General features: G+C 54.6%; 7 protein-coding genes across 7 annotated transcripts; 5 read left to right on the top strand and 2 right to left on the bottom strand.

Moving 5' to 3' along the window:
- Window positions 1–73: 73 nt before the first annotated feature.
- HER10_EVM0002160 (phosphomevalonate kinase) lies at window positions 74–2,311 on the top strand (the record flags this gene model as incomplete). Its single annotated transcript, XM_035471885.1, has 2 exons — window positions 74–808; window positions 1,204–2,311. Exons 1-2 carry the CDS (start codon window positions 543–545, stop codon window positions 2,309–2,311), a joined length of 1,374 nt encoding a protein of 457 aa, XP_035326593.1. The 5' UTR covers window positions 74–542.
- Window positions 2,312–3,067: 756 nt separating this feature from the next.
- HER10_EVM0006320 (IBR finger domain-containing protein) lies at window positions 3,068–4,559 on the bottom strand (the record flags this gene model as incomplete). The annotated part of the gene is made up of 2 exons (XM_035475908.1): window positions 3,068–3,405; window positions 3,509–4,559. 2 exons carry the CDS (start codon window positions 4,557–4,559, stop codon window positions 3,068–3,070), a joined length of 1,389 nt encoding a protein of 462 aa, XP_035326904.1.
- A 1,708-nt stretch (window positions 4,560–6,267) lies between these two features.
- On the top strand, window positions 6,268–8,643 carry HER10_EVM0011713 (DEAD/DEAH box helicase). Its single transcript, XM_035481136.1, has one exon. The coding sequence runs from the start codon at window positions 6,278–6,280 to the stop codon at window positions 8,564–8,566; it is 2,289 nt and encodes a 762-aa protein (XP_035327331.1). The 5' UTR covers window positions 6,268–6,277; the 3' UTR covers window positions 8,567–8,643.
- A 391-nt stretch (window positions 8,644–9,034) lies between these two features.
- On the top strand, window positions 9,035–10,387 carry HER10_EVM0008225 (uncharacterized protein; the record flags this gene model as incomplete). Its single annotated transcript, XM_035477756.1, has 3 exons — window positions 9,035–9,221; window positions 9,276–9,321; window positions 9,376–10,387. The coding sequence occupies 3 exons, from the start codon at window positions 9,035–9,037 to the stop codon at window positions 10,286–10,288; spliced, it is 1,146 nt and encodes a 381-aa protein (XP_035327043.1). The 3' UTR covers window positions 10,289–10,387.
- Window positions 10,388–10,590: 203 nt separating this feature from the next.
- HER10_EVM0001800 (ubiquinol-cytochrome-c reductase cytochrome c1) lies at window positions 10,591–12,078 on the top strand (the record flags this gene model as incomplete). The annotated part of the gene is made up of 1 exon (XM_035471535.1): window positions 10,591–12,078. Exon 1 carries the CDS (start codon window positions 10,873–10,875, stop codon window positions 12,076–12,078), a length of 1,206 nt encoding a protein of 401 aa, XP_035326563.1. The 5' UTR covers window positions 10,591–10,872.
- Window positions 12,079–12,830: 752 nt separating this feature from the next.
- HER10_EVM0013028 (peptidase family M28) lies at window positions 12,831–14,758 on the bottom strand (the record flags this gene model as incomplete). The annotated part of the gene is made up of 5 exons (XM_035482400.1): window positions 14,427–14,758; window positions 13,693–14,362; window positions 13,588–13,639; window positions 13,045–13,523; window positions 12,831–12,980 (listed from the first exon to the last, which is right to left on the bottom strand). The coding sequence occupies exons 1-5, from the start codon at window positions 14,558–14,560 to the stop codon at window positions 12,831–12,833; spliced, it is 1,485 nt and encodes a 494-aa protein (XP_035327443.1). The 5' UTR covers window positions 14,561–14,758.
- Window positions 14,759–15,956: 1,198 nt separating this feature from the next.
- HER10_EVM0003458 (cutinase) lies at window positions 15,957–17,573 on the top strand. Its single transcript, XM_035473133.1, has 2 exons — window positions 15,957–16,800; window positions 16,863–17,573. The coding sequence occupies exons 1-2, from the start codon at window positions 16,335–16,337 to the stop codon at window positions 17,396–17,398; spliced, it is 1,002 nt and encodes a 333-aa protein (XP_035326703.1). The 5' UTR covers window positions 15,957–16,334; the 3' UTR covers window positions 17,399–17,573.
- Window positions 17,574–17,806: the final 233 nt, after the last annotated feature.

The raw sequence follows: 17,806 nt of genomic DNA, 5'->3' as shown, positions 1-17,806 counted from the left end.
GCAACCTTGAGCTCATTCCGGGAGTTTGACCGCTGGAGCTGGAGCTCTGGTTGTCGTTTCGACTGTGCCCAGCTTTGGCGATAATTTGAGGCTCCTCGTTGGGATGGAACCAGAGATTTACACAGTGCATTGTCGATGCATCAGCTCCTTCGCACGTATCATTAGCACTGTGCGTCCGTTCCTCCCACGATGCGATTTCGCATCCCAAACTTTCAACTACTTAGCTGCCCTCACCTCCATCACGCCTGCGTCATCACACAACCCACCCCTCATTGTGCCTCAACTTACAACCGTGCCTCATATTCAAGCGCGTTGAAACTTCACCCACCGCAAGCTGCATAGCTGTACAGACTCAATTGGCGAGAATTACGGTCGAAGATATACGTCTCGACCTGCAATCTGAGATACAGATCTCACATACCCCTCACACAAACCGGACCCAACCCCGAAAGACATACACCGACATACATACATACGTAAATACACACGTATATACCACTAGATACCTAACCCCAGACCACGTTTCCCGAAGAAAAGAAAAAATGACGGCTTCCACGACGACGGCCGTCTCGGCGCCCGGCAAGGTCCTCCTGGCGGGCGGCTACCTGGTGCTGGACAGGGCCTACACGGGCCTCGTCTTTGGGCTCAGCGCGCGTATCAACGTCGTGGCCGCCGAGATCCACACCATTCCGGGCGTGCACCTGACCGAGATCGTCGTCGAGAGCCCGCAGTTTGTCGACGCCGTCTGGCGGTACGGGTTCCATCTCGCACCTGAGGATGGCGGGATTACGGTTACGCAGCTGCAGGTGTAAGTCGCTTTTGCTTCCCCTCTCTTTCCTTCGGATCCTTCGGTGTTTTTTTGGTATTTGTGTAGTCTGTCCGTCATGAGCTTGGCGCGGGGTCTGTTGAGGGGAATTGTGTGTCTCAAAGTTCTTCAAGCGTTTTTGGTGCGGGGCTTTGGTGGGATGTGGTTGATGAGGGGCAAGTCTTTGAGATGTTCGCGCGGCAGATGAGTATTGAGCTGGGCGAGAGATTTCGCGGTGCTTTGCTTGCCACGTCCCTCTCATATGTGAATGACAATTTTTCCCCGCTCATGATCAACATCATCACATCTAGCGAGCATACTCACTCCAGATCTCACATTGCCTCACTCACCCTCACTCTCACTCACTCATCTCACCTTATCACTAACCTCCCTCCCAGCGGCTCCAGAATCAGCCCAAACACATTCGTCGAGACGACCCTAAGCTACGCCCTCACCTACATCGCCCGCATCAACAAGCAGCGCCCAAGCCACGCCCTCACCTCAACCCGCCTCATCATTCTCGCCGACAACGACTACTACTCCCTGCCCTCCTCATCCAACGACCCGGACTCCGCCGTCTCCGGCACCGCCGTCCCGACAGCGAAGAAGGGAACCCGCTTCGCGCGGTACCCCCACACCATCGGCGAAGCGCACAAGACGGGTCTCGGCTCCTCCGCCGCGCTCGTCACCTCCCTGACGGCCGCGCTGCTGACGCACCACCTTCCCACGTCGCTGTTTGACATCAACTCCGAGGCCGGGAAGCACACGCTCCACAACCTCGCGCAGGCGGCGCACTGCGCTGCCCAAGGAAAGGTCGGGTCCGGGTTCGATGTGGCGGCTGCGGTGTTTGGAAGCTGTCGGTACCGCCGCTTCTCGCCCTCTTTGCTCTCTGATCTCGGGGCGGCGGGTAGCCCGGGGTTTTCGGAGGCGTTGGTAAGGAAGGTGGATGAGTTGCTCGCGTGGGATGTCGAGGTTGATAAGGCTGGGACGGGGTTGCCTGCGGGCGTGTGCCTTCGTATGTGCGATGTCGATTGTGGGAGTCAGACGGTGAGTATGGTGAAGAAGGTGCTTGAGTGGAGGAAGGCGGATGCGGAGGGGAGCAAGGCGTTGTGGGATGAGTTGCAGGGCAAGAATGAGGCTCTTGCTTCGGCGTTGAAGAACGGGGAGACGGATCAGGTTGGCGGCGCGGTTGCGGACGTGAGGGAGTTGATTCGGGCTATGGGGAAGGGAAGCGGTGTTCCGATTGAGCCCGAGTCGCAGACGGAGCTGCTTGACGCGCTCAGTGGTGTCGAGGGCGTGTTGGGCGGGGTCGTGCCTGGCGCGGGCGGGTTTGATGCTGTGGCTTTGATTATGAGGGATGACGAGGCTACGCAGAAGAGGGTTGAGGCGTTCTTGGAGGGGTGGGGGAGGGAGAAGGGGGCGAGGGTGCGGTTGTTGGGTGTGAAGGGGGAGATGGAGGGTGCGAGGCGGGAGGAGTTGAGTACGTATGCTGGGTGGTTGGCTTGAGAGGTGCGGTCGGTGCTTATCGACCGAAGAGTAAAACAAAAAGCGAACAATTTGGGGCATGAAAATATAGAAAAGAGTATGATATCAGGTAGCGTACATGAATGTTCGAGAGGAGACGTTCACTACAAAAACAAGTATATGGCTTGAGCTCTTTGGTCTTCTGGTCAGGATTCAGTATAGCCAGGCAACCTACACGCAAGTGACGACATGCTTCAGAAATTCCGGCGCAAGAAAGAGCTTTCTTGCGGCAAATCTACCTCGAAGTCACAGGGCAGATTAAAACCAGACAACTTCAGGCTTGAAGCTCACCTCGCGATACCCGGACGCTTGAGGTCGGCACGGAAGATGCTCTTGGGTACGAAGGGCCCCCTCTCTTCGGTCCTGCCGCGGCGGGCCCGGGCCCACGCGCAACGCTACTCAGCACACAACACCCCATGGATCACCAATCAAATGCGGCGGACATAGCTCAGTTGGGAGAGCGTCAGACTGAAGTTAACTTCAATCACTTAATCTGAAGGTCGTGTGTTCAATCCACACTGGCCGCAATATCTTTTGCCGTTTACGCCAATTCCTCATCTACGAGTCTATAATGGCTCTGGGTTCAAATGACATTTTTTTTATTTACCTAATTGGAGCATTGGAGCTCTGCCTCTTAGCCAAAACAAGCCGAAAAAGGAGTGTGCTCTCAAGGTTCCTTGAAAGATCTGAACACCATAATCGGCATATCCCATCTCTTTCCTCTCCCTTCGATGCACTTCATAGTTGATTGTGTCGGCACCTGTGACACGCGTGGATGCGACACTGGGCACATTCATAGATGTACTCTGGTAATCTGTCGCGACACTCCTCGCATCGAAAACTACCGTTGCGGCGCATCCAGGTATCGTGAAGGCACTCGTGGTGTGCAACGAGGTTGCGCGCCTCTCTCTCGACACGTCGAGCTCTAGCCGCGGCGTTCAAGTCAATTGCGCCGGCCTCCCGATTCACGAGCACGTTAGCGCGGGCATAGAGCCGCTCCTCGTTCCAAAGCTCACAGGTGCATGTCTTCCACCGCAGGCTGCAGAGGTAACAAAACTCGGATCCGCAGGGACAGGCTGTTTTGTTTGTTAGGAAGGTACCATTTGCTCAGCTACTTGTCGTACTCATCGTGATGTAGAGCATGGATGGGCAGGGGTAACACGAGGGGAGAGGACTCACTTATGTGGTAGCACCCGTGGTTGAGTTCCACGATCCTTCGGCAGGAGAAGCAGCGCTGCCACTTGTTGGTGGCGGCGACTTCGAGAAGCGCTTGCATCAGCGTGTCATGCGCGCAGTCCTGGTTCCCGTGCTCGGCGCCTTTGCACATCGTGCACGTCTGCTGTTGGCACTGCGGACAGGTCCCGACGTCGGCTCTGATGAACTCCTTGGGGATGAACTTGGAGCAGGTCGGCCTGTGGCAGTACGTCCTGTTGGGCGTCGAAAACTCGACCTCCTTTGCTCGGAACTCCCCTACCAGCTTCGGGGGTAGTAGAACGCTGGCATAGCCTCCGTCCACGGGGATAGGCAACTTGCAGCATCTCGGCGGGAAGAGCGACTCGTCTGTGAGGGAGAGCTCGAAGAGGGTCCGCAGGCAGTCGCGGCAGTAGTTGTGTTTGCATGGAAGCTGAGCGACTGCTATTGGGTGGTAGGCATCCTTGCAGCTGTCGCATGTTGTCTTCTTCTCCCGCCTAGTCGGTCTGATTGCTACCGCATCGGGTTGCTTCCTGGAGGCCGCCCACGATGACGACTCTGGCTCTTCCTCGTCGTCGTCGTCGTCGTCATTCTCTTCCTCACCATAGTCAACAGAGACGTAGAGAGATGCGAGCTTTCGTAAAAACATCTCATCTTCCGCGTTTGCGGAAGACTCATCTGACGAGACGGGGAGATTCGTAGAAGACACGTCCTCGCCGAGTGTGGCCCCATTACTGAGTCGAATAGCCGCTTCTCTGTCGCGAGTGGCCTGGTTCTCCTGTTTCGTGAGAATCGTAATGAGAAGCCCGTCGGACTGATTTGCTTTGGCCATGCTCTTGCACATACACCTATCCGCCGCGGCCGCGAGCACAGCTTGCGACTCCAGTTCCGCGTGGTATGCATCGACAGCCAGGTCGAGGTCAGAGATCTCGTCCACTCGGCACTTGCCCTTGCTACTCTCCTTGATGTCCTCCAAGTCCTCCAACTGCATCTGGAGGACCAGGCGGAGCGACTCGTCGTCGATTTCGTAGCACAGCATTGGAGGTTTGGGTGCGGTTTCCGGGATACTCATCAGTTTGCACCAAACAAAGACCGCAAGCAAGACAAGAAAACAGCCTCCCTTTAATGATTCGTGTACTTCAATGGGCTCGAGTTCGAAATAGGCCAATTCGAGATCTAGAGAGAATACTCTACTCGCGAGGCGGTTGATGATCGAGTGCATCACCGAGGTAAGTCAACTGGCCGAAGGATAATCCTTCGGTGGACATACGAGATAAGCGAGGCATGAAATCGCGGGACTGGCGTGATAATACCAGTAGGAGAGGCAAGACCTACCTTCCCACTGCTCTGTTGAATTGCTCTTGTGTATTTGATTTCAAGAGTGCATGATGCGTGGAGGGCCTCCGACATGAAAGTCAAATTCAAACGTGTGGTTGGATGCTTCCGTCCAATAGCTAGGCCTAGGTCACGCACAGTGAATCTGGAATTCCTTCAGATATGCGAGGGCTATTGAGAAGCTTTCCGATCATGACAGAAGCTTTGCATCCGATGACGATTCCTCGTGTGCCTCTTCGGAGCTGCGCCGCTGTGTATCCCTCCATCTTTTGAGATCTTGCTTCTTGGCTCGAAAGTGCTCTTCATCTGGGATGATGATCCATGAAGGAAGGCTAAGAAGATCATCCGTTGGTCTTGGATGAGCATCTACCCCTGTTCGTCTTCCCCTTCAGGCTTCCACGGATTTCGTTACCGCCGTTATCTCGAATACATAGTCCAGTCGCTAGTTTGTGTAGAGACACGTAATGTACCGCTTCAATCGCAAAGCTAGTAATAAAGAAAGAGAGACGAAATATCGATGTCCATGGAATTGCAGCAACCGAGAGGAAAAAACAGAATAAGAATGGTTCCAAAGAGAGGTAGGCCCATAGTAAAATTCCCCTCCTCTGGAAGGGGAATCTTATTTAATGATTTGTTGGCTCGGTTTCCTAACTGAAACCGGAAGGCCGGCGATCTGGAGTGGCTTTCATCAAGCGAGACAGGTCCTTTTCCTAGTCGAACTTGATACTGCTGAGTCGGTGGAAGAGAGCGAAGTGGAAGTCGCGCCCGTGCTTGAGGTCGGCTCCAAATTAGTACCTCAGAAGGGCACTTCCACCCATTACCACTCATTCTCGGCGAACTAAGCTACGGGGAGGAATATACGGACACGGAAGACAGACCAGAAGTTTGAGGACTCTTATACTGAAGCGCAATGGGGGTCCAGAAAGAATTGATGAAGAGAACGCCAAGTCTAGGCTTAGGGCAAAATCTCGCGATGCCATCACGAGACCATCTCAGCGTAAAGCGAGAAGTAAGAACTCTCGACGCAGACGACTGAGATCTGGCAGTATTAGTAGAGAACAATGTTTAGCAATCTCTCAATGAGATAAGGAGAAACAAGAGTATGCCCTCCTTAGGAGGTAGGCCTAGAGTATACCGTGGTATAGAAGATAACTATCTTCGACTGTCTTGTGTCAATGAGAGGTGGGAACTACCAGACAGATACTACGGAGTACAAGACGATGTCTTCCATTGAAGGTGGGAAAAAAACGGACCCTATTTCAACAGTGGCCCAAGCACCCCTGCATGAGGCTACCTAAAATGGGGGGTGGGGCTTATCTAAACCCCGAAAGCGATAAGACTTTGCTTGCCTGAAAATTTCCACCCAGTCTCGGCAACTCAGCGCCTCAGATTTGCGACCAACGGCAAAATCTCATCGACAAAATGGCGGACGATGGCATGATTCTCAATTTTGACATGGGCAGCGGCCCTGTCAAGCCCCATGTCAAGATTCAGGGTGGTCGCTGGCGCGACAGGAACAAGGCCAACCGGATTGCGAATAGAGGCACTGAAAAAGAGGCTTCATCAACAGCAAAAGACGATGCCCCGCTACCGCAAAGATACACGCCTGGATCCAAGAAACCTCAGAGGTCAGACCGCCCTGGCGACGACGACGACTCTTTCGAGCGCCCGGCGAAGCGTGCGCGGCCAGAGCATCCTCATGCGACGGCTTACCGGACTGGGAAAATGCCGCCCGGCAGCATCGCGAACAAGCTGAGAGACGGCCAAATCTCATCGAAGCTTTTCTCTTACAACCCCACGCCAAAGACTGTCTTCGATGAGCCTGGTGCTGAGAAGGTTGAGGAAAAGGCTGCCGAGCCTTCAAACGCGCCGCTATCCGATGAAGCTGCCAGCTTCCACGCCCTCGGTATCTCACGACGACTGGCGTTGACGCTCTCCGGCAAGATCCAGCTCAAGGCACCGACAGCTATCCAAGCCAAGGTCCTTCCCCAACTCATCAAGGAAGACAGTGATGCCTTTGTGCAGGCGCAAACCGGTTCCGGAAAGACTTTGGCGTATCTGCTGCCCATCATCCAGCGTATTCTGTCGGTTGAGGGTCAGATCAAGAGAGACTCGGGCTTGTTCGCCATTGTCATGGCGCCTACCCGTGAACTTTGCAGGCAGATTGAGCTCGTACTCGCAAAGGTCCTCCCGCCGTACCTGGTCAGCACAACGGTCATCGGTGGTGAGAGCAAACACTCTGAGAAGAGCCGTCTGCGGAAAGGTGTGAACATCCTAATCGCAACACCCGGTCGTTTGAGCGATCACCTCGAGCATACTAAAACTCTCGACGTCGGCACTGTGAGGTGGCTGGTTCTCGATGAAGGCGATCGTTTGATGGAGATGGGTTTCGAGGCGGAACTGCGCACCATTGTCAGTAGGATCCGTGAGAACCCTCTGGCGGACAAGACAGCCAATGGTGTGTCCCTCGCCAACCTTCCGCAGCGTCGCGTGACAGTTCTTTGCTCGGCCACCATGAAGATGAACGTTCAGAAGCTTGGCGAGATCAGTCTGGAGGATGCGGTCCACATTACTACATCAGGAGAAGAGCATGTCGAGGGCGAGGAGATCAAATTCGAGGCTCCGGCGCAACTGAAGCAGAACTACTTGATTGTGCCAGCCAAGTTGCGGCTGGTGACGCTCATAGCACTTCTGAAGTCCACATTTTCAAGGAAGGGATCGGTGATGAAAGCCATTGTCTTCTTTTCCTGCGCCGATTCGGTCGACTATCACTTCAATCTCCTTCGCCAACCGCCGAAGAAGGAGGAGAGCTCAACCGATAACGCAACGTCGGCGACCGCAAATACCGTCGCGTCTTCGGCGTACATCACATCGGCGGCGAACACAAATATTGTCCTCCACAAACTGCACGGCTCGCTCCCTCAACCAGTCCGTACGGCAACGCTGGCGTCTTACAGTAAATGTACAGACCCGACAGTCCTGCTTACCACCGATATCGCGTCCCGTGGTCTCGATGTGCCCTCCGTCGAGCTCGTAGTCGAGTACGACCCCGCCTTCAGCGCAGACGACCATGTCCATCGTATCGGTCGTACAGCGCGTGCCGGTAAGCCCGGTAAGGCGGTTCTCTTCCTCATGCCTGGCTGCGAAGAAGGCTACATCGACCTCCTCAAATCCAAGAACGCTTCACCTCCCAAGCCCGAACTCTACGACACTATTCTGCACAAGGGCTTCACGACAGGCATGGAATTCCCCGTTGAGACGGACACCAAGCCCCAGCCCGCGACCGACAGGGGCTTCAGCAACCGCGCCGAGAACTTGCAGCTTCACCTTGAGCAGCGTCTTCTGCTCGACTCGGCAACAAAACTCCTGGACGAGGCTCGCAAGGCTTTCCGCTCGCACGTCAGGGCGTACGCGACCCACATCAAGGACGAGCGCGTCTACTTTGACATCAACGAGCTGCACCTGGGTCACATGGCAAAGGCGTACGGTCTGCGCGAGGCGCCATCAGGCATCGGACGTGGCGGCCACGACAGTAAGAAGGCGGTCATGAAGCAGAAGAACGCCGGAAAGAGGAGAGGAGATAACAGGCCCTCGGGTGGCAACGCGATGGAGGATATTGATACTGGTGCCGAGCCGAGCGAGATGGAGAGGAAGATGAAGATGAAGATGAGGGCTGTGATGAACGCGGCTAGTGAATTCAATCTGGGTTGAAGGGTATATGTTGGTGATGCGTGTATTTTGTCTGGGCTGGGTTACGGGTGATAGATAAAATGGGGCATACTCATAGCGTTTAAAATAGTCATATCCCGGATCGGGTATTTTTTCTTCCCTATCAAGATATCTTTTCTGCAATACATTTCGTTCGGTTGATGGTGATGAAGTTCTATTGATGCTTTAGCAGTTATGCAGAATGCGGGGCGTGCATTCGGAGATAGTTATGCAGGCTTTGCATAATTTGCGGTGCAGTGCACATGCACATCCGCCCAGTCTCACCTGGAAGGCGCGACGAGCTTCATTAACCACAGCGACCTTATTGGATTGCTCACTGCAGGCAGTCATGATAAGTCATCTCAATCGATCTTAATTCACTTCAAGAAGGATCGTCTTGAGAACTTCAAAGCACAAGAGTTTACAGTCTGTAGCCTCACTTCATCAGATTGTTCACCCACTATCTCAGCCATGACGCGACAACTTCCCTGGGACCGTAATGCACTAGAACGTACGTCTACCCAGAGGAAACAGACTGCAACGACACCTCGCAGAACCGCGACACCAAATCGGGATGCATCTCGAGCAACTACAGCTGCTGCGTCGCCGCTGGATTATTCGAATCATAAACCAGCCCGCTCAAATGGTTTCCTTGAAGGTATGAGTCGCGCCTGGTCACATTGTTCCTCTCACTGACCTAGAACTCTCATAGGCAGAAGCCCTTCGACGTCACCACCGCCAGAGCCTCTCACGGAAACGTACTTGTCCCGATTCTCACACCTGAGACGTACGCAGCGCTAACAAATCCACAGGTTCATGATAGACGGTCTCGAAAACGACGACAAGTACCGCATGGTCGAGGACGAGCTCGTCACGATCGCCGGTCACTTCACAGCACACCTCCACGCGGCAGAATACCAGCGCCTCAAAGCCCAAACACGCACCCAAAACGCAGAAACCATCAAGACCATTTCCCGTCCCGTCGTAGGGTCCCTCACCGAGCTCGCCCGCAAACGCCAGGAAGAGCTGCTCCGTAAGAAGAAGCAGCGCGAGGCGCTGCGCCGCGCAAAGAGGGACGCCGGCCGCGACGACGAGGACACCGGGGACGAGACGAGCGTGCCGTGGCGGGGCACGTCGCTGCAGGGGCTCATGCACAGTCCCAAGAAGAAGGAGGTGCCGTTGATGGCGCTGACGAGGACGGATTCGGGGGTGAGGACATCGGCTTCGGGGCTGTTTGGGGGCGTGGTGAGGTCTTCTCAGAGCAAGAGGCCGGCGGCGCCGGCGAAGAGGAGGACGCCGGTGGATGAGGCGACGACGGAAGATGAGAGCGATGACCTTGGAGGACCCGTCAAAGCTCCGATCAGGAGGGAGACTGAACACAACCGACCGGCAAGATCGGCTTACCCAGCAAAAACCAATGCAAAGGTCCAAAGCCGACCCAGCAATCAGCAACAAACGACGCATTCAAGCAGCGCGCGGCTACCCGACGCGAAGGCGCCTTCAAATGAAGGAACAGCGGCTCCGAAACCGATCCCATCAGCCAGAGCGGCTACGAACACACCACTTACGAATGATGAAGACGATGACGATGACGATGACGATGATGATCTCTTTACTAGACTCAAGAACCGGAGAGCAAACTCAAGGCCTCAACGGCGGGCTCCAGTCAAGAAGGAAAAACCAGACTCAAAGGAAACCGGAGACATCATTCCCTCATTCATATGAATATCTTGTGCAAGGGAACTCATTCAGCTACTTTGAATAACGAGCCTTTGTATAATCTCGAGGAACTATCTCTCCAAAGTCATAGGCCTGCCACCGCGGTGAGCGCATGCTTTTGAGCTTTCTCCTCGACCTTCTACGGTGATCTACCATGCTCGACCAGAGTCCTAGTCTCAGCATCTTTTAGGCGAATCACCGAGTTGAGGAGCATGTCCATGAATTCCGTGAGTTTCTGATTTAATTTTCCTGAGAACGGGTAGGAATCCGCTTTGCATCTCGGTCCGTAGGGTCGAGAGGTTACTGTGGGAGCGTTGCGGTGCACTCCATCAAGGTGGTCTTCTCTCTTGAAGTTATGGCTGACATTGGATCCAGCCTTTCCCGAGTACCCTAACAACAACTCAAAACCTTTCTCCAATGTGCCCATTGCCACATACATACTTGTCGAAAGATGATGCGACCCTGGGACCCTTTCATTCCCCTAGACCATCTAAATCCACTTCATCAACAAACTTCCGGCCCTCCAAAACCAGGCTGAGTACATACAGCATCCTTGTGATATACGACAGGAAACACCCCATCCCCCAAGTATGGCTTCGACGATGGAAGAGGAGATTTACCTCACCATGCAACATGTCTTCTTCATAAAGCACGCCGAGATCCGTCGCCTAAACGCCATTCAACGCAGAATTCACGCTTGCTTGAGCCCAGCGATCAACGCTCTGGACTTGAAGTATTCCCGGCCAGTCGTCGCCAGTACGTGCCAGAAACTCCTTAAGGAGAGGATCTTCGAAAGCAGATGGGAAGCTGAGAAGCGGTTTCCTCGATTCTTTCAACAGGTCTCGCCTTCACCACAAGTAGTAGCTACACCGGCGAATGTGCCAGAGACGTCGGAGGCTACGAGGCAAGAGGGTGGTTCAGGACGAGAGGCTGAAGAAAGTATGGCAGATCCGGGGTCTTACACTAGTCAGGCTACAACGGAGATGGGCGACACGGCAAGCACCACGACCAGCAGCGACACCGCCATCGCCGAGTCAACGGCAACGACAACTGCGCAACAGCTACCTATAGAGGCCGCAACTATACCCGCGCTGCGCACCGCCTTCCTATCATACGAAGCCCAACACGCTCTCTTCACAAAGATCCAAACCCTTCTAGAGAAGGCCTGCTTCGACTACGCGAAGCAGGCGCACCCCAAGATCCTGGAAGCAGGACAATGGGAGTCGCCCGAATGTGTCGAGCTACAGATGTGGATGTGGATCTTCAAGAACGAGGTGTTTGATACATTTCAAGCTGAAACCGCGCCGCTGCCGCATACAGACTGGCACACCTTCTTCGAATCGATCAAGAAAATTCGGCACAAGGCCGTTCATCGCGAGGTTCTCTGCGTCGCGGATGTGAAGGCGTACCTCGCTGACGCAGAGAGCCTCGCGAAGCTGCTGCGGCAGGGCGAGTGCCTGGCTAAGCTAGGCGCTTTGAGGGAAGAGATGGAGATGGTGCTGGCGATTTCGGAGCGGAAGAATGAAGGGCTGAGGGTCAAGTATCAGGCCAAGTTTGGTGAGATTGGGGCGCGGAGGAAGGAGCTGGATGAGCTTGAGAGGCGGACGAGGGAGGAAATGGCGCGGGAGCATAGGAGGATGCAGAGTGATCTGGGGGTTGGGTTCAAGCTTGCTGTCGCGGAGATGAAGGAGGCAGAGACCCCCAGGAAGGAAGGCGGAACGGGTGGGGATAAAGAAGAAGATGCGGGCTCCTGGGGGCTTGTCGATGGTTTCTGGAGACTATTTTCTGGTCGGTGATCAAGGCACCATACTTGGGTCTGCCATGGCGAAGTGCGTTCAAACACATTGATTACTAGACCCTTCGGGTGGTATATAACAGTGGACGCAGTCAGCAGATGATGGGTCTGAGATATACCGCAACATCCAGTCGTCATTGTACCACCTGGTCGTTTTATCTATCCGAGCTCGTGATGTCACGGAAACACAATGTCTAGGGCCACCCAATTGTAGGATCAAGGGAGAGGATTGATTTGTCTCAAGCTGACTCTCGCCATCAGCGGCTTGTTCACCGCCGTATACCATCCCAACGACGAGCAATGATGACTCTCTGTCAAAGTCGTAGATAGTCGTGAACCTACAAGTTCGAAACTCCAGACTGATCAAGCCGGAATCCACGCCGGGTTCGGTTTTCGTGGGAGCCTCTCTGCAAGCCCTGCCACACTGGACTATGCTGTTTTACTGGTCATCCCAATAAACCTGTGTGTGGCAGCCCCTCTTATATGGCCGATACCTCCGCTTGAGACGTGCTCGAGGAGCGGGTGTATTCACCAAATTCTGAAATATTCACCTTCAGTGGCCTCCAGAAGACATACTACGCATATCACCGTGGGCTCGTTGGCCAAAAATTGACTCGCCACGGAAGAGACGGAACGGGAGATAACGTCGTCCTTAAGGGGACATCGAAGAGCAGGCATCACAGTGGAAAACCGCCGACATTCCTCATTAAAGGTATTGAATTCGCTGCGGCTTACTGTCTCTACCGTGCCTAATTAGCAATGGTGATGTTCGTCCTCGGACTCCTCCACAGTCGCGATGACTCTTTCAGCCATAGCGGCACGGGCGGGAAGCACGCGAGCGGTCAGCTTCTTGATCAGGTTGGTTCCGTCGAGGGCCAAGGCGGACAGCACATGAGCAGTGGTCTGTCCATGAGAGTTAGTAACGAAGTTTTACAATAAATCTCATAAAGAAGCTCGAATCACTTGCCTTTGCATTGACCGTCAGTTGGTCCAGATCCGGGTTGTTGATGTTGTCGCACGGCTGGTGATAGCAGGGATCCTGCGCAGAGCCCGTTCCCGTGTGAAGACCACCTATGGGCTTGCCCAAGACCTGCCAGAAGGAGGCATAGTCACTGCCGTTGGTGAACCTCGCGGCAGTCACATTGATGCCCTTGGCGACAAAGTCGGCGGTGAAGAGCTCCTGGATGACGTCGGAGCCAGGCGGGGCAGGGACGCCGTAAGACGCGCCGTCGCCATCAAAGACGCCGTAGTAGCCCTTAGCGACCATGTCGAAGTTGAGGTAAGCCAGGATGTTGTCACGCTCTTGCGTGGCGAGGTTGTTGACGTAGTAGCGGGATCCGACGAGGCCCTTTTCTTCGGCACCCCACCACGCGAAGCGGATTTTGTTGTTGGTGGTGTACTTCGTGAGGGCCAGGAAGAGCTCGAGGAGGAGTGAGGTTCCAGAGCCTGATATGTGTGAGTATTCGGGAACTATTCGACGGGCTTCGTGAATGGGAGGGGTTTCTCTTACCGTTATCGTTGATACCTGGTCCCCATGCAACACTGTCCAGATGGGCGCCGAGCTGCAAACTCGTCAGAGGCCTGGCTGGTACTATCCAGGGCGAAAATGACTTACTACAATCACGTTGTTCTCATCACCACCCTCCGTTTCAGCAAACACGTTTTGCGTGACACGGCTATCGACAACCTCAGCCGCCCAAAAGAAAGCATTCAGCACCTCCCCGGCCGCCAACCGAGTCTGGAGCGGAATGCCAATGTGCTGGTTGACGAAGCCCGTAGGGACATACGTCCCATCATCAGCCGGACCAAGGTTCCCAGCCGTCAGATTCAGCGCGATGTCATTGACAACAATCACGGCACTCGCACCCGCCGCAGCAGCAGGCTTCATCACACCAGCGTGGAACCCATCTCGGTACCCAGGGCACACCGACTCCGTCACAATCACAATCTTGCCGCTGACGTCGAGGTTGGCGTACGAAGCGGCCTCGCAGGCGGCGGTGCCCTCTGGCCCCGCGACGAGCTGCGCGGTGATGCCCTCGGCGGGCGTGTCGGGGGACCCGTAGAGGCCGTAGATGGTCGACTTCTCGCCGTTGATCGTGAGATTGGCGCGGAGCTCGGTGTTGTAGGTGGCAGAGAAATCCTGTTTCCAGACCTTGGCACCAGCGGCGCTGGAGATGCGGTTGAAGACGTAGTCGACGGAGGCGGCGTAGCCTGGGAGGCCGAAGGCGCGGTTGCCGCCGTTTGCTGTTGCGATGTCGCTCAGTTGGACCAGGTTGGCTTGGAGGCTGTGATCATGTTAGCAATGAGTTTCGTGGGAGAGAGAGGGGAATGTTGAGCATATAGGCATACTTCTCCTTAGTGATCTGCTCTTGGAAGCTCGCGGAGTCGACAAGAGGCTTCGTAGTCTGCCTCTCGTGGACTGCGGCGCTGACGCCAAGAGTCGCCCAGGATGTGAGGATGGTTGTCGTTGCCAAGAACTTCATCGTGGCTGGCTGGCTGGCGGGTTGTCCTCCTGTCTTGTCAAGATGGCGACAAAGTCCGAGAAGCAAGACACCACAACTCAGAATAAAGTCGCGGGACGAACCGCACCTTAAGTCGTCGTCGTGGCGCCGCCACCATCTCGCTCTCGTATTGTGCGATGCTGCTTGGATGGCATGATGGCGCACCTCTGCGGGTACCCCTGAAGCGGTCGAGATGGAGGATGAGGAAGGTCGCAATGGGGAACCGGGCACTCTAAACCCAATCTTTATCGCATCCCGAGGAACTCATCCACAACTCTTCAATGCCAAGATGTTGTTTGCGACCATGTAATCAGCGAATCTCGTAAACGCAGTGTGGGCATTGAAATTCATTCGGGATACGTTCAAAGGTAGATGAATTGATGCAGTCGTATTATCGTTCTCAATGATGCGATTTCAGCTTACCTTTGCCAAGCTTTCAGTCTGTGCCATTCTGCCTTGCAACGGGATCGACAGTGTAACGTCCCGGCAATGCAAGGCAATGCAACGCTTGATTTCACTTCTGGGTAATGGGCAGTTGGGCACAGCAATTGGGCTGGCACGAACCTGGCTTGAGGATCTCAGAGCGACTTGAAGAGTGCATCGTGAAGCGAATATAGTTGGATTTTGCACCTAAAGTCTAAATCATCATAGCAGCACAGAACCTCGAAGCCAGAGTCTGTTGCAAGGATCAATGTCGACTGTTTCCAAAAAGAGGTATCTTTCGTAACGGGAATAACTCGTTTGCGGCATTCTCATCCCACTCGGCATCCCTTTACTGCGAGACAATGCCCTGAGGCTTGACGAATGTGGCAGTCGCAGCTGAATTTCAAATCAACTCGGTTGCCCGGAGCCTTGGATTGCAATTCATCTGAGCTCAACTGTCAACATGGCATTGATTTAGATGAACCTGAGCGACTCAACATTGACCCAAAGTTGAACAAAGAGGCAACTTCTGCTCACCGAATAGCGGCGGTTCCACGAGCTTAAGTGCCGCGTCGGGATTCCCGTTGCCCTGAATGCGGGCTCCGAGCTTCGTTGATCCATGTTCACCGCGAGACAAACCAGCCACACTCAATCCGACACTTCCGCCAGTCTATTTTGGTCGCCGTCAACATAAGAGCCTCCAAAGCGAAGCGCATTGGGCCAATATCAGTGGTCGTCCAGTGCCAGCTCTCGGTCGTGGTTGTTCCTTGTAAACTATCATCTAAGGAGAACCACTTCAGCGACTCATCCCATGAACCACACTCTGTAATTCTTGAAGGCTAAACGATTCGACTTCATGATTGTTTTCGTCTTTGTCCCTTCGTCGCGGCCGGAGCCCGACAATACCCACTTGCCGGGCGATCAGGAGGGCTTCTCAGCTGCTCGTCTCGTCCGTTAGAACCTGCAAGGCCTTGTTTGACAGCGCTAAGTTCCAACACAGAGGAGAACATGACGTTGCTATGGCAGATAGACCGGGGCTGCGACAGTTGGGATCCCTGGACCTCGGTGGATCAGGGCTTATCGTTGACTCGTATTTGCCCGTAACGGACGGCCTCCGGAATGCCACCCACCGGCTCGCCGGCTCTGGGGCATCTCATCTATCTCCAGCCTTAACCGCAAGGGGTGGGAGTCCATTGCAAGAGAGGGACTTGTTAAAACCAGCTTGGTAGCCGATGTCGCGTGCGTTCAATTCGTTGACCGACATTTGCTCCTCTTCGCTATTCTGTCACCAACAACGAAACGGGCCGCTGCAAGCCTCTCGATCAAGCTCACGATGGTCTCGTCCCTCTCAGCGGCTCTCGCCCTCCTCTCCGCTGCGCTGCCATTGACCTCGGGTACCGCGGTCGTCACCCCGCGCCAGGCCACAGGCGACGCAAACTGCCAGAGCGTGCACATCTTCCTCGCGCGCGGGAACAACGAGCCCTACCCCGGACGCCAGGGCAAGCTCGTCACCGCCATCTGCGACGGGCTCGACAGCTGCGACTACGAGGACATTCAGTTCTACAACCCACTCGAGGCGCCTTACTGCCAGTCCATCGAAGAAGGCGCCGCCAATGGCACCGCGCAGATCACGGCGTACAACAAGCGCTGTCCGGACGCGAAGCTCGTTGTGAGCGGGTATTCCCAGGGCGGCCATGTTGTTGGTGACGTTTTGGGTGGTGGAGGTGGTACGTTCTTCCAGGGTTGTCAGCAGAAAGCGAATGCTGGGTTGGATGCCACAAAGGCGCCCGGCAACAAACGTAAGTTTACATGTGTCACAACTTGTGAAGGCGGGAGATTGCTAATACTGGATATTTCACAGTGGCTGCTGTGCTCATCTTTGGCGATACAAGACATACGGCCAGTCAGCCGTACAACTATCTCTCGGGAGCTCCGGACAACGGGCTCTTTCCACGACCGGAGAACCAGCTCGCCGGCATGCGGGCCTTTTCCAGCGTGATGCGCTCGTACTGTGTTGAATCCGATCCGATCTGCGCCGGCGGAGACACCGCGGCCAACCACCTCAATTACTTTGATGTGTACTCCAGCGACGCGGGTAAATGGGTGCAGGAGATGGTTGGCAAGGCAGACACTACGACGTCCTCATCGTCCTCGAAGACCAGTGCGACGTCGACCTCGTCAGCACCAGCGAGCTCGAGCTCATCGGCGAGCGCAACGCCTACTGCAGCATCGTCGGTTGTAGGAGGATCAACCACGGCAGCCCCGACATCTGCTGATGCTGCATCTGCGTCCTCTCCTACTCCGACATCCCAGAACGCGGCTGGGGCTCTTACATGGAATGTGGCATCGCTAGGCGTCACTGTCCTTGCCTCGTTGGTGGTTGCTGGCCCTGTTTAATCACCGCGACGATTGGTGCATTGTCTTTTCAAGCGAGTCATTTTCAGGAAGAGGAAACGTTTACGCGAGTACATGAATACATGATCCAGGCATACGCAAATTAGATTCAACATACCTCCAGTACATAATACCTCAAGCAGTTGGGCCGAGACATAATGTAAATATATAGAAGGCGTACATGTTAATGTTGCTATTGAAAGCTGAGAGTTCCGATTGCTTAATGACAATTTTCTCCTTTGGCGATGAAACTTTGAATACAAGTTTGACGCGTCTAGGCTTTCTTGAAGCAGTGAACTCAACAATGCCACCTATGAACGGCCGTCAGCCAGATCCTGATCTGTATGCTCACCCACAAGCGAGACCAATGGCTGCAACAGCATCACATCGACCGATTGATAAAGTCACACC

Source organism: Colletotrichum scovillei, assembly GCF_011075155.1.
Source record: "Colletotrichum scovillei strain TJNH1 chromosome Unknown Contig00011, whole genome shotgun sequence".
NCBI classification, from domain to species: Eukaryota; Fungi; Ascomycota; class Sordariomycetes; order Glomerellales; family Glomerellaceae; genus Colletotrichum; species Colletotrichum scovillei.
Note: the sequence above shows the minus strand (reverse complement) of the source record. Positions and strands in the feature narration are given on the sequence as shown.

Excerpts from the sequence above, each read along its gene's own strand:
- HER10_EVM0011713 (XM_035481136.1), top strand. The coding sequence starts at position 6,278 with ATGGCGGACGATGGCATGATTCTCAATTTTGACATGGGCAGCGGCCCT.
- HER10_EVM0003458 (XM_035473133.1), top strand. The coding sequence starts at position 16,335 with ATGGTCTCGTCCCTCTCAGCGGCTCTCGCCCTCCTCTCCGCTGCGCTG. Across the intron at positions 16,801-16,862 it reads AAAGGCGCCCGGCAACAAAC|TGGCTGCTGTGCTCATCTTT; the intron begins GTAAGTTTACAT and ends GATATTTCACAG.